This window comes from Narcine bancroftii, chromosome 7, assembly GCF_036971445.1.
Source record: "Narcine bancroftii isolate sNarBan1 chromosome 7, sNarBan1.hap1, whole genome shotgun sequence".
Taxonomy (NCBI): Eukaryota; Metazoa; Chordata; class Chondrichthyes; order Torpediniformes; family Narcinidae; genus Narcine; species Narcine bancroftii.
The window spans coordinates 199,093,569-199,108,614 of NC_091475.1; the positions used below are offsets into that span (position 1 = coordinate 199,093,569).

The 15,046-nt window shown below is 39.9% G+C and overlaps 1 protein-coding gene across 8 annotated transcripts in view; it reads right to left on the reverse strand.

Moving 5' to 3' along the window:
- The window catches only part of ppp2r3b (protein phosphatase 2, regulatory subunit B'', beta), a 122,287-nt gene that overhangs the window by 72,568 nt on the left and 34,673 nt on the right, over positions 1-15,046 (reverse strand). Inside the window, exon 1 of one of the 8 annotated variants that reach the window (XM_069891970.1) lies at positions 12,561-12,841. The exons of the other annotated variants lie outside the window; for them this stretch is intronic. Within the exon in view, the coding sequence (XP_069748071.1) occupies positions 12,561-12,692 (132 nt within the window). The 5' untranslated portion in view covers positions 12,693-12,841. Of the gene's footprint in view, positions 1-12,560; positions 12,842-15,046 lie in introns of those variants that run through there. 8 annotated transcript variants of the gene reach the window in all.

Below are 15,046 nucleotides of genomic sequence, written 5' to 3' on the forward strand. Positions count from 1 at the left end.
TATCCAACAGTCATGCACCCTGATAGGATGCCTTCAAATGGTGCAATTGAACAAGGCATTGCCAAATTTCCTCCAGCTTTTAGCTAAGTCGAGGTGCTAGAGTACATTCTTGACCATTGTATTAATGTGGGTGGAACAATACAAGTTATTGTAGGGGCTTACACTTAGGAATTTGTAAAATGTCTACCATCTCCACTTCAGCATAGATGCAGACCAGCTCTGCCCTCCTCAAGAAGTCTGGAATCAGTTTCTTGGTTTTGCTGACATTGAGGTAGAAGTTGTTGCCCTGGAACCAAGTAAGACAAGACCAAGGCCTTCACTCTTCTATACTCCTCTTCGTCATTGTTAGATTTTTGCTTACGTTGGTGTCATTTGTGAGTTTATAGAGTTAGAACTATGCTTGGCCATACGATTGTGGGTGCACAGGCACTATAGTAGGGGATTAAGTACACAGCGTTGTGGTGCACTGGTAACCGGGATAGTTGCAGAGGTGGTGCTATCACCAATCCTCACTGATTGGAGTGTGGATGAAAAGTCATGCATTCAATTGTAAAGAGGGGTGTGTGACCAAAGTCAAGCCTGGATTAGTTTATTTAATACTATTGTGTTGTATACCGTACTGCAGTAGTCTGCACATGTTGTCTCGATGTGCTATGGCTGACCGTGTGCCAAGCAGATGGCATCTGCTATGGACCTGTTTCAACTGTACTTGAGTTGGAGTGATCAAAGATGGCTGGTCATGATCAACCTCTCAAAGCACTTCATGATGGTGGAAGGTCAGAGCCATTCAGTTATTTCTATGCAAACCTTTAATTTCAGGCAGAAATCCTTTTTCAGGTAGGCTCTGCAAGTTGTTGAAGGCTTTCTCCGACAGTTCTGGAATTGAAATGCTCAAGACAAGCACAGGGTGCATTCTAGATTCCAGATTCAGAGAGATAAATGGCAAGTGCCCAATATTCTATCAACACTTCATATGCATCAGGATTTTGTTCCTCCACTGAAAAAAAATACACAAGATCAATTTGCCAGAAAATACAAAAGTGATTGCCAAGAAAAGATATCGTGTTACTTGGAAGAGAATCTTTAAGTCATCTGGATAACATTCTTTACCCAAAACACTATGATCAAATTGCCATTCATCTCACTGTGAATTGTAATCATTGATGTAGCAAATAGATTGTTAGTGATGTCTACATAAACACTGTACTTTATATGCAAACTATTTTAAATTCCTCAATTTCCTCCTCAAAACTCCAGTTCCGTTTTATGATCCAATGTCATACTACAGCTACAGCATTCAAATCCATCATTTCATACTGCTCAAACTTTATTTTGGAAGACACCTTTCTAAATATTGCACACAAATTAAAAATTCTTTCAGCAAATAAACTGAAGGAGAACGAATGCATTTTGAAATCTTGGCAACAGACTATAATGACAAGCAATAATACCTGCTCTTGAGAAGAGGCAGCATGCCAAGGTCAATTTAGCAGTTACATTTTGAGATTTATAGAAGTTGGACCATCTCCAATATCTCCTGACAAGTATTAAAAATTTCATACTAAACAACAAAGCATTTTTTGTGGTTGAGGATGTAGGCAGACTTCAGTCCAATATATTAGATCGAGTGTTTCCACATCCTGCAATCCAGTAGCTTTCTATTTGCGCTTATATAATGAGATTAATTATCCTTCAAATTCTCCAGAATCAAAAATAAATCTAATGTGGGGATGAGTCGAATCAGTGACTAAAGAGCAAAGTTTTAAGAGGAATGCAATGGGCACAGTAACTAAATGATCCCAATAAACATTCCAAGTCCCCAGTTCTCCGTGTAAAAGGAGAATTTCTTTACTCTCAGCTCTGGGTCATTTCAAGGAATACTCAAATCCCAAAACTAGTTTCCATAATGGTGCCTTCCAAATTGCAAGGTTTGATTAAGCCACATGATTATACTTTCATACTTCATCACTCTTCTGAAAGCTCAAACAATAAAACATAAAGGCAGACCAGTCAGCTTCCTGTGCCTGCGCCAACATGCTTGCTGATCTTTTACCATTTTCTTCCAGTAACCCCACATCGCTTAATTGTCTGTATATCCACAAAATGTAATCAATCTCAGTCTTAAACACTCAGTAAGAGAACAACCACAGACCAATATGCAGCAAACCTCAAGGAAAATTTCTCACATTCCTCAATGTTCAACCTTCAACCCTTGGTTCCAGGCACCTCCACACCTACCTGCCAAATCAAGTAAGAATGATGTATCGATCAGTTCACCTCTTATTCTTGTAAACCCATGAGATTATAAACCTATTTTGCTCCATTTTATCACAAATGACTAGAAGTCAATCTGATAAGGTTTGTAACATACCTCTTTTTAGAGGTATATCACAGCCTTAGGATTTGAAATGAGATGTTTACACAGCATTCCAGGCAGAGCTTCACTAGGGCCAGATATAATAGCTGTAAGACATCTTAATTTCAAGAGGATTGGAGTACAGAAGGCTAATGTAGCATTTGTCTTCTCAGTTGGTAGCTGCATCTCGGAGACAAAGACTCACAGTTGGAAAAAAAAATGGAAGAACTTAAAAAAAAATTTTTTTTTAAAGTGAGGCTGCTATTTGAAAGCAAGGAAACTTGATTTGCACAACATAGAGCCAAGATACTAAAGAGTCACACAGTCCAAATACAATGCACATCCATGCTAACCAACAAGTACTCATCTGTACTAACCCCATCCATCAGCATTTAGTCCATAGCCATCTATGCTTTGCTCATTCAGATACATCTGAAATGTCTACCCCCTTATCCAAAAGTCCAAAATTTCTCAGCAAGGGAAAATGATCTTCCTTGCTTCTAAATTGGTAAGTAAGCCATTTAAGAATTGTGTATGGAATGAGATCGCCTCACTCTTATTAAGATTAGACCATACAGACCCAGTTTACTCCACTTCTCTTTATACGCCTAACTTCTCATCTCTGGAAACCGTTGAATGACTCTTTGTAGCATGGCAAATGTAGCCTTCCTTGGACAAGGAGACCAAATTTCCAGGTCTGGCATCACCAAGGACCTATATGATAGCAACAAGATTTACTTATTCTAGTTTTCAAATCTCCTTTTAATGAAGACTAACGTCATTTGCCTTCTTTATTGTTTGCTGCATTTCTTGATGGACACCAGTAACTTGCACACAAGCACATCCAAATCCCTTAGATCATCAACATTACTCAATTTCTCATGATATAAAACAATCAACTTCTGTTAAACAAAAAAAAAACTTTTTCTCCTTGATAACATTCCACATGACTTGCTCTCACCCACTCATCCATCTCCTTTATATCCCCTAAAGCCTCTTTGCATCCTCGTCCATACCGAGATTTAGTATTATCAGTAAGCTTCGACCCTTCAGCTAAATTACTGATTATATATACTCCAAAAAGCAGGGCTCGATCATTGTTTTCTGTGGCACCCTATTCTCACTCTTTGCTCTGTTCAGTAACTAATGCTCTATTAATGTATTAACTACAATTCCACGCTGTCAAATCTTCCTGGTTAACCTTGTATGAAACCTGACTGAACACCTGAAAATCCAAGTACTGTACTTTGCAATCACTTCCTCAAAGAACTAATTAATCAAGCCACAGTTCCTTCATGTTGGTTTAAATCAATCCCATTACCCTTATCAATTAGTCTTGTTATGAAATTCTTTAAGTTTTCATCAGTTTCTCCATGACTGATGTTGGGCTAATTCAATGGACGTGTGTTATTTCGGTTAGCAGTCTAGCTGCCGCTACAGGGGCACATTTGCTATCCTCCAATCCACTGGAGGATTTCCAAAATCTATAGAATTTAGAAAGAGTAATCAAGTTATTGTCAAGGTTACATTTTTCAAAACACAGGGATATAAATGTGTCCTTTAAACTCATATTTAGTTTCTTTGTCATTCTAACCTTGAGTCTCTAAGAAAACCAGTAGGTTTTGCCTTGTGTTAAGTTAGACACAAGTATTTGTTTCTTTTGCTATTATTTTATTCCTTATCCTTCTACCTGTGGGGCAGCCGACACTCACTTTTGCAAGATTTTTCCTTTTAACATGCCTTAAAAAGTTCAGCTATTCTTAGGTCCCTCTCTTGCATTTTATCTTGTTTTCTTTTATCAATTCTTCAACTTTCCTTAACCATGTTCCAAATGCTCCCAAACCTCAGGCTTAATGTATTTCTGGCAGCTTTACAAGTCTCTTCCTTGGATAGAACACTCTAATTTCTTTGTCAGCCATGGATGAAATGATTTCTATTGGGTTTTTGTGTGCTTTAAAGGACTTTTTTGTTGCAATTTGTGCATTTTTTGAAAAAAGCTAACCATTGAACTGAACGACAGGGAATAGGAAATTTATTCTTCCACAACCAATTCTTATACCTTCAGAGTTTATTTTGTTTAGATTTGTCACTAATTTCACCTTACATAGTCTATCATATCTTTGTCACTCCTTCACAGACCTTGTGACAAGCATGACCAATGAACCATTTATCATTGAACAAAAATGATAACAAGCCAAGAGCCTTCTCCCGAGCTGGTTCTTCGACATATCAACCTATAAAAGCATCCGATACGAGATCACTTTGCTCAGCACCTCTGCTCCGTTCGCAGCCACAGTTACCTTCCAGCGGCCAATTGTTTCAACTCAGAGTCACATTCCCGTGCTCACATGTCTGTTCATGGCCTTGTGTACTATCCCATCCTGACCACCCACAGATGGAAGGAACAACATCTTATTTTCCGTCTGAGCACTCTCCAGCCAGATGGCATTAACATTGACCTTATTGCTTTCCATTAAACCGGCTTGACTTTTCTATTCCCCACTCCCCCTTTTGCTATCTTGTCAGCTGATCTACCCACCCAGCCATTACTCCTCCTCCTCATTGCTGCTGTCCTCTCCCTCCATCTATCATCTCCTGCTTTTGCCACCACTCCCACCTCCCCATTCTTGTTCAGACGTCTGCCGGTATTTTCTAAAATTTTGATGAAGGGTTCAAGCCTGAAATGTCAATTCTGTATCTTTACCTTTCCAATATAAAAGAGATTGTTCAACCTGCTGAGCTTCTCCAGCAATGTGTGTGTGTTTTTTTTACTTCAACTACAGTGTCTACAGAATTCATAGTTATTCAGTTGGGGAACAGGTCCTACAACACAATTCATCCTGGTTGACCAAGGTGCCTTCCAAAGCTAATCCCAGTTAGTCTCTTGTATCTTTATTCCATAAAGACTCTCCTGCAGCCTAACTAGTCCCTGCAGACCAAGTTGGCATTCTGGGCTAATTCCCTTTGCTTGGATCTTGTTCATAATCTTCTAAATTCATAAATCTGTCCAAATATTTTTTGAATGTTATTGCACCCATATCTTCAGTTTCCTCAGCAGCTAATTCCAGATAATAGACCATCCTTTAAGTGAAAACATTACCTCTCAGACATCTTCTAAAATTTCCCTTTGTGTCTAAAATCGATGTCCTGCAGTTCTAGAATCATCTATCCTGGGAAAAAGACTGAGCATTTTCTTTATTCGTTCCCTTCATGATGTTTTAAAGATCTTTCAGGTCTCAACCTCCTCCACTCTTGGGTAGAAAGACAGACCCAGCTTTAAATTAAATTTTATTCACAGCACAGAAGAAGCTGAATCCGGCCATTTAAACCCATGCCACCTAATTGAACCTAAATCAACCTATAATCCTATATGTTTTGGATGGTGGGAGGAAACCAGAGTACCCAGATGAAGTCCATGCAGACACAGGGAGAACACACAAACTCCTTATAGACCGTGCTGGATTCAAACCCAGGTCACTGGTGTTGTAATAGCATAACCATGCTGCCCTATCAAACTTCTTGTTGGTTAAAGGTTGGACAACTTATCCAACCTCTCCCTACTTCCCCAAGTCCAGAACAATGACAGCATTGTCAGAGCTGCTGTTACGGTAGCGCTGCTGCAGACCTGCCTTCAGCTCTGCACAGGCGTTGAAAGGTCCGTTAAAGGAGCTGATGGCAGTTTTATTTAAAATCCTATGACCGCGGGGTCTTCCCCCAAGATGACGGCGCCTCTGATCGGCAGCAGCCACGAGGGGTTGGAGACTCGAGGCACCAGAAAACAGGGAGACAATCTCCCGATTGAGAAAGCGAAACAGAGAGATGACCTGACCACAGCAGGAGACCACTGAGGGGGCTCTGCGGCTGAAACATAATGTATGCAGTGGGCTGCTGACAACTCGAGGCAAGGAACCCATGGAGGCTGTGGGCTGCTGGAGACTGGCTCATATCTGGCTGAAAGGGTACCAGGTATCGGAACCAAGATGCAAGGGGGTGCTGAAGGGTTCCTAACCGTGTCAGAGGTTTGTATCTGGAGCTCAGCTTGCCAATGGTTTGGACTGGATGATGTGTGGCTGTAGAAGTGCAAGAGATGAATCGAGGGACACTCGGTGACTCAGGGGGGTGGGGGGGGGGTGGAGGGGAAGACTCTCTTTTGTTTCTCTCTCTGACTGCAAGAGGCATTTCAGGCAATTTCTGCTGATGGCTTACAGTAGGCAAAAGCAATTTCACATAATATGACACTGTGAATTTCTGAGACAGAGGGGTTGCACGGTGTAATTAAAAATTCATCCACGTCTAAGAGGGTTCTCCCACTGGAATGGATAAACCTCATTTATTCTTGGCATGGTTCACAAGTATCTAGTCACTATTGCAGCTTCACAGCATTCATGAGCTTTAATCCAAATACCTTCTCTATTAGCCATTCAAGACAATAAATTGAATCTATCTCAACCCTTCTAGTCTAGGCAACATCCTGAAATCTCCTTTGCGCCTCTTCCAATTTACTGATGCCCTTCCTATAGATGGGCAACCAGAACTTCCCACAGTATTCCACTTGTGGAATGCCTTGTGCAGCCAAATGATGGAGTCCCAAATATTGCACTTTAAACCCTGTCCAATGAAGGACAGTATGTCAAAAACCATTTAGAAAGTTAACCACAAATTCATTGTAATAATGATCGCACAAGTAAAGAAAATGTTTAAATATCCATTTCACAGGGATATTTTGACAAGAGGATCCGGGAGCTATGAGAGCAAGATAAACATCAGCATGTTCAATAGAATAAACAATCCTGACTAAGGCACTGAATGCCAAAATCAGTAAGGAGAAATTATAATGATAAATTCAATGCAAAATATCATGCATACAAAAGAAATAAAAAGAGATAGTATTAAGAAAGTAATGGAATTGCTTTAAAAAAAGGGAATAATTACAACCTGATGGAACAAGTCTTTGAGAGTTTAAAAGTAAATTTCTGAGACAGAGGGGTTGCACGGTGTAATTAAAAATTCATCCACGTCTAAGAGGGTTCTCCCACTGGAATGGATAAACCCTATTTATTCTTGGCATGGTTCACAAGTATCTAGTCATTTTTGCAGCTTCACAGCATTCATGAACTTTAATCCAAATACCTTCTCTATTATCTCAAGTGAAGGAACAAACTGGTCAACAAGTGCAATAATGTGAAGAAATTCACACTGGAATACATGTACAGTAATAGCTGTTCCTTCAAAAAAAATTGTGGACACATCCATGACAACATCAAACTGATTGGAAAAAGAACATAGAACATTAAAGTACAGAAAGCAGGCCTTTCAACCCTTCTAGTCTTTGCTGAACTATTGTTCTACCTCACCCCACTGATCTGCAACCAGTCCATATCCCTCCCATCCATGTACATATCCAAATTTTTGTGTTAAAATTGAGCCTGTATTCCCCACTTCAACTGGCAGATCATACTCCCACCACTCTCTGTGTGAAGAAATGTCCCCTTTTGTTCCCCTAAATATGCCCTCTTTCACCCCTAACCCACGTCCTCTGGTTTGTCTCACCTAACTTCAGTGGAAAAAGCCTACTTGTATTTACTCTATCGATACCCACCATAATTTTGTATACCTCTATCAAATCTCCCCTCAATCTTCTGTGCTCCAGGGAGTAGAGCTAACCTGTTTAACCTTTCTTTATAACTCAGCTCTTTAAGTCCTAGCAATATCCTTGTAAATCTTCCCTGTACTCTTAATTTTATTGACGTTTCCTGTAGTTAGGTGACGAAAACGCACACAATTCTACAAATTTAGTCTCATCAATGCCTTGGACAACTTTCCCATAAACAGCCCAACTCCTAAACTCAACAGTAAAAACGTTGGAGAAAGTCAGCAAGTCAAACTGTGATTTTTATATAGCAAAGATACATAACCAACATTTCTGGCTTGAGTTTGATACTTTGATCAAGGGCTCAAGCCCAAAACGTTGGTGATGTATCTTTACCTTTGCTATATGAAGGACACTGCTTGACCTGATGAGCTTCTCCAGCCTTGAGTTTTTACTTCAACCACAGTGTCTGCAGAGTTTTGTGTTTTACTTTCATCCACTACCACTCTCTGGCTTCTCTTCTATAGCCCATGTCAAATCCAGTTTACTACCTCACTACAGAGTGACTGAACCTTCCTGACCAATCTCTATGTGGGACCTTGTCAAAGACCTTTCTAAAGTCCACACAGACAAAATCTGTAGCTTTACCTTCAAATTTCCTGGAAACGTCCTTGAAAAACTTATGAACACTATTCACCATGCACAAGGCTATGTTGAGTATCCTGAACCAGTCTCCAACTATGTAAATGCTTGTATACAGTATCTGATCTCTCAGAACACCGTAGCTCTATAGCCGAAGTGTGGTCGTGAGGATGAGCTCCCACTGCTACACAAGTGCTCTTCATGGTGTGCCTCTCAAACAGCCTCTGACCACCAAGTCCAACTGCTGGCTTTCATAGTTCTTAGGCCTGGCAGAGCTGTTCTCACTGACAGAAGAAGGGGCAAAGAAGAGCTACTGGCATGTTGAAACCAGTTGCTCTAGTGGCAGAAGTGGCTGGTTAACCATGAATGGTAACTCATCTAGGAGAAGGAAAAGGATTAAAGGCACTGCAAATCCTGCGATGCTGCTGGCACCAAACTGTATATACTTTTATCATTCCATTGGACCCATCATTGGCATGGAGAGGGGAATTCCCACTTCATGGGCTACAGATGGATCTTCCCATCAACTCTGCCCTGGCTTGCCCTAGGCCACTCCAGTGACTGCCAGAGACGCAGAAACCATGGTTGACCATGACCGACAGAGGCCACACACAGAACACCTTTCAATAACTTAGTGCTGATATCAGGCTCAGGTGCCTATAATTCCCTGCATTATTTTTGGAGCCTTTTTAAACAACAGGACAAGTCCTCCAGCACCTTACCTGTGGCTAAGGAAACTTTAAATACATCTGCCAGGACCCCTGTAATTTCTGCACTAGTCTTCCTCAAGGTCCGAGGGAAGACCTCATCAGGCCCAAGGGACTTATTCGCTTTATGACAGCAAGCGCGTCCTCCTCTTTAATCTGTGTAGGTTCCTTTATTGCCTCACTTCCCCTAGATTCTGTGCTGGTATCCTGAATAAATACAGATGCAAAACAAAATGCATTCAAGATCTCTCCCCGTCTCTTCTGGCTCCATACTTAGCCAACCAGTTTGATTCACAAGAGTACCAATTTTGTCCATTATTATCCTTTTGCTCTTTAATATACCTGTTGAGGCCCTTAAGAGTTTCCTTCACATTGTCTGCCAAAACATCCTCATCTTCTTTGAGCCCTCTTGATGTCCCTCTTTTTTTTCCCCCCCTGCATTGTTATACAGATAGCTCTGGGTTTCCTGTACTCTTCAAGCACCTTGTTGACTATACACCTTTCTTCTTAACCAGATCCCCAATATCTCTCAAAATCCAAGGTACCCTATGTCTGTTAATTTTGCCTTTAATCCTTACAGGAACCTACAAACCCTGTACTCTCAAAATATCAACTTTGAAGGCCTCCCCACTTATCGAGCACATCCTTACCAGAAAACAACCTGTTCCAATTCACATTTTCTAGATCCTTTCTCATTTCCTCAAAATTGTTTTTTTCTCCAATATAGAATCTCAATTTGAGGGCCAGACCTATTCTTATACATAATTATCTTGAAACTAATGGCATTATGATCACTGCACATAAAGTGTTCTCCTGCACATACTTTGTGTTCTCTCTCTCTCTCTTTCTCTCTCTCCAATTCTGACTACTGGGTGGTCTACCATATAATCCCATTAATGTGATCATACTTTTCTCATTCCTCAGCTCCACCCATAGAGCCCCAGTGGATGAGCCCTCTAGCTCACACATGTCAAACTCAGGCCCGCGGGCCAAATTTGGTCCCTGATATAATTATATTTGGCCCGCAAGATCATATCAAATATGTATTAGAGCTGGCCCGCTGGCTGCCGCGCCAGTATAGCGCATGCACAGCTAATACTACAAATCCCGGAATGCTTTGCAAACCCATTGGTGCCGGCCCGTCAGCCCGCTAATCGCCCCCACCTCCTCTCTTTACTTTCATTAGCGTCTGCGACCTGTCGCCTAACTCACATGTAATAAACCCCTTACGAAAAATGGCCAAATGAAAGACAGAAAACAGGACCTTTGAAGACAGGTGGGAGGCAAACTCTGACCACAGAGTTTGATGAACTTGCATCTAAGAAGAGATGCCAAGTATCTGGTTTAGACCCAGGTGCACCAGAGTAAATCACAGTGTAGTAAGCTAAGCTTGGATTAATATTTTCTTTGGTTAACTTTGGACTGTTCATAGTTGAAAGATTGGATTTTCATTGAAGCAAGTTATTATTTTTTTGACTTGTTGGCTTGTGAAAAAAAATACATTTAAAAGGAGCTTAAAGGCTACAGAGAAATATTATTTATTGAATATTTTATTTCTCATTTGTTAATGCTTCTTCTGGAAAGAGTTTAACCAAAACTATTATTAAACATTTATTTTAATAAGAAAAAGTTTAACATTACATATGTTGAAAGAAGAGAAAACATGCAGATGTTGTTGAAAATTTTCAATAAATATTTAGTTTGGCCCACGACTTAGTCAAATTTTTTAATTTTGGCCCTCTGTGAATTTGAGTTTGACACCCCTGCTCTAGCTTGTCCTGCCTGCAGCTGTGATATTTTCCCTGATGAGCAATGCTGCTCCTCCCCCTTTCATCCCTTCCTCTATCTCATCTAAAACAGCATAACCCCATAGCATTATGGTCATTAATGAGGCACAGGACGAGCAGTTCAATGTCATAATTCCACATGCCAATCTACACTCCATGCTTGACTGCCTTTTTAAAAAAAACTACTTGCATTGAAATAGATGGACCCGAGAACATTTGCACCTTTGATTTCTAGCTTTATATGCAGTCTTAATAATCTTTTTCCTCTTCCACTCCACTACCTGCTTTGGCACTCTGGTTCTGATCCCCCAGCATATATATTTTTTAAGTCAAATTGAAGATGAATAAGAATTTGGGCAGCTTGAGACTCAAAATAGTGAAATAGTTAATTTGTCAACAAGGGAGACATCATTAGAAAAAAAAATCAAGGAAGCTGTGGTTGGAGAAAGAATAAACAAATGTGGTAAACATTATTTAATTCCTATTTATTCAGCGCATGTGCCCACTGGTATTGTCCTGAACAGAATGGTTTGTACTGTGTAACCACTTTATTCTGGATTCAGAGGTCATGTACAAGATTGGACAAAGAGATCAGATATTTTCTTTAAATGTTTTTAAATTTAGACATACAGCACAGTAACAAGCCATTTCGGTCCCCAAGTCTGTGCCGTCCAATTTGCGCACAATTAACCTACAACCACTATACGTCTTGAATGGTGGGAGGAAACTAAAGCCCCTGGGGAAAACCTACGCAGCCACAGAGAGAACACACAAACTCCTTACAGACAGCACAGGATTCGAACCCCGGTGCTGATCACTGAGGCTGTAAAGCCATTATGCTACTATTAGCAACTGTGCTGCTAATGTACTGTATATTAAAATAAATGACATTCATGACCCAGATAGATGGTCAAATAGGTTCATTGCTCCCAGTACCGGCTTTATATTCTAATTTTTAAACAAAAATAAGTTAACCCCATTTAAATTCCTCAGCTGCTATGGTGGTTTGAGATTTGTATCCTGACTCTTAGTTCAGGCCTCTAGTTTATGGGTGCAGTAACATAACCACCATACTATCTTACCCTACACAGGCACATTTATTTGTGGACTACATTCCTCAGCTTTCCAAATTCAAATAATATCCCATCTGCACAAAATACATCTTTGCCAACCTTTTCTGCCCTTTAAAATCTTCAAGCACATTTGGGAATTTCAAGTACAAAAAATTCATTTTTATTATTTCCATGTTGCAAAATGTAACTGAATTCTATTTCAGTTTAACAGGAAAAAATACTTTAAAATGCAACCCGTACTTCATAAAGCAAGCTGGCTAATCATTATGCAATTAAACCAAGTTGCTTATTTTTATCCATTACTGGCATATCCTGAGTCAATAATAATTAACACAGTGCTTGCCAGGGTCATAATATAGTTTCCCTATGCTTTTAAAAGTTAAATTGATAGCAACACAGCACAACCTGAACTTGCTGAAATGCCTTCAGCCGCTTTTTGAATCTTGATGGAAAGACGAGGTCACATCCCCGGGCCAGCAAAGCCAATTCTTTCCTGAGGTCTGGATCTTGGCGCAGTGAAGTGTCTTTTATCATCATTGTTAACCCTCGGATGTGTAGGTAGATTCAGATTGAAAAGAGTACGTCAAAAGCAAAAGAAGGTCAAAATAAAGTGAACTATAAATTTTGCTTGCAGAAAATCTGCTCCTTCCCGTTTCATCGAATCTACTCTTGACCTCGAGCACCATCTGCGATTCTGTGTTACGATTCTTATTGGTTTAAAATAATGCTCCGTACATCACGCAGTTCTTGGCCCAGATGAAATGCTGAAACTGTAGACACATTGGGGCCAGCCCTTTGCGCAGTCACATTCCAACGTCCTAATGGGTGGTTATGCAAAGAAACAAACCTGTTGTTTGTGACCCAGCCGTGCTGACAAGCAATAATCAATCTGGACAACTATAAAGAATACTCAGAGGAATGCCTTCATGGCAAATGCAAGCAGTTAATTTCCTTGCATTACATGTGACAGAAGGTAGCTTGACTAAAATTTCTAGTTGGGTGATGAGAGTTCAGGCAGTTCAATCAAAAAAGCTTAATTTTCTTTGATTTAGCCTCTAAAAGTGGCCTCCTGCAGAAGTACAACTATGTCACTTGTATTATCCAAAGATGTCAATTACAGCAATAATAAACCTGGTCTGATTTTTTTTAAAAACATGTTTTGCAGTTAATTCAATCAATTTAGTCTGGCACAAAAATTATCAGCTGTTCTTGCTGGTTTATTTCAGTTTAACTGGCTAACCTAATATTTTCTAACATTTAAATAGAATATGAACTCATCTAACATCACAAATGTTTCCAATACAAAACATTAAATACCCCAACTAATTTGGGAAACTAACATTTGTGCATTTCTGCGTATCAGTCAACCATTCTCGCTGCAACGGCTGAAAGCTGGAGAAACAAAAACTGCAGATGCTGAAATCTTGAGCAAACAATGACGTGATGGAGGAACTCAACAGGGCAAGCAGCTGTTGGGCCAGACGTCAGCTTGGGTTGGGATCTTTTATGGAGATGCTGTATAGCAGCAACATAGAAAGGGAAAGACTCCCTCCTCTAACAATTGCTCGGTTGTAAAAGCAACTTCCATTTCAGTTCTGTGGGCTCAGAGTTAATTGAAGATACTCAGCAATCCACACACGGGATGGCTTCTTTAGGACATCTCTGCTCTTTCTCATTTCCCCACTTCTCTGATACGCGAGTTTATCAAATACACAGATATAATGTACCAATGCACCAAATTCTTTGCTTGCTGGAGCCACACAGTCAAGATACACGAATTATCACAATGAATAGTAAAAGGATAGATAAATATTTACAGCTGATCAAAAACAAAAATTCAGAAGTGCCAGTGCCGACCATATTGATTCTAGGTATTGTTGCCTCTACCATTTATAAGAGTTATAATCCAGGGTTTCCCAACAAGTCAGGGAAGATTTTATATTTCTGAAGACAAAATCTAATAAAATTTAGTTAAAAATGAACTTCTTTGCAGAGGTCAGAGTACAGTGCTCTTTGAGATTTTGGACTGATCACCATCTAATCTATTCTGTTTTCTTCATCAAACTGACCCCCAAAAATAATAATATCAGCATTATATAACATTAACTGTAAAAGAAAAATCACTAACAAAATTTGAGGACCCACCAAAGTTGTTGATTCCCAGTCATACTTGTCCATGGCTTATTGACTGGCCTCTAGTCTGATACAACTGTCATCTGTGAACCAACTCTACAAGGGGCCAGGATTAGTGGATAAGAATAACCAGATCATCAAGGAGCTATTATAAATGAAAGGAACTCTACATTTGGATGCTCACGAAAAGAAACTGCTCTGCAGGTATTTTATCTCTGATCTAAATAAATGGTGAGTGAAAAGTGGACAAGAGGCACTGCAATTCATTAATACGGTTAAGGCACAATGCAATAAACGTGCAAAATGGAGGTACACTTATAGTCGTTAGCCACGACGTGGAAAATTTCAAAAAGCTCCTCAACTGAAATTATACCCTTGACTTCATGTGACAGCGACCCAATTAGGCCATTCTTGCCACTACACCTAGCAGAAAAATGTCTAAATCTATAGCCCAACTGAAAACCAACAAGGGTCAAGAGGAAGTGAAAACCCCTAAAATTTCGGAACTGATGTTTCAAATCCACAACCTCATGGTCCAAAACTGGAAAAAAATTATATCAAATACAACAACTGTGACATCTTCAAGTAAGGATACACATCCAACCATGCTGCCATGAGGTCTATGATTGCTAGGATCTGGCTCAACTACAGCCACGAAATACCAAAGAGCAGCTCTCCAATACTCACTGCAGATAACATCAATCTAAAAAGAGAGGATACAATTTTCACCAAACGGCAACCTCACAAGAAATGCACGA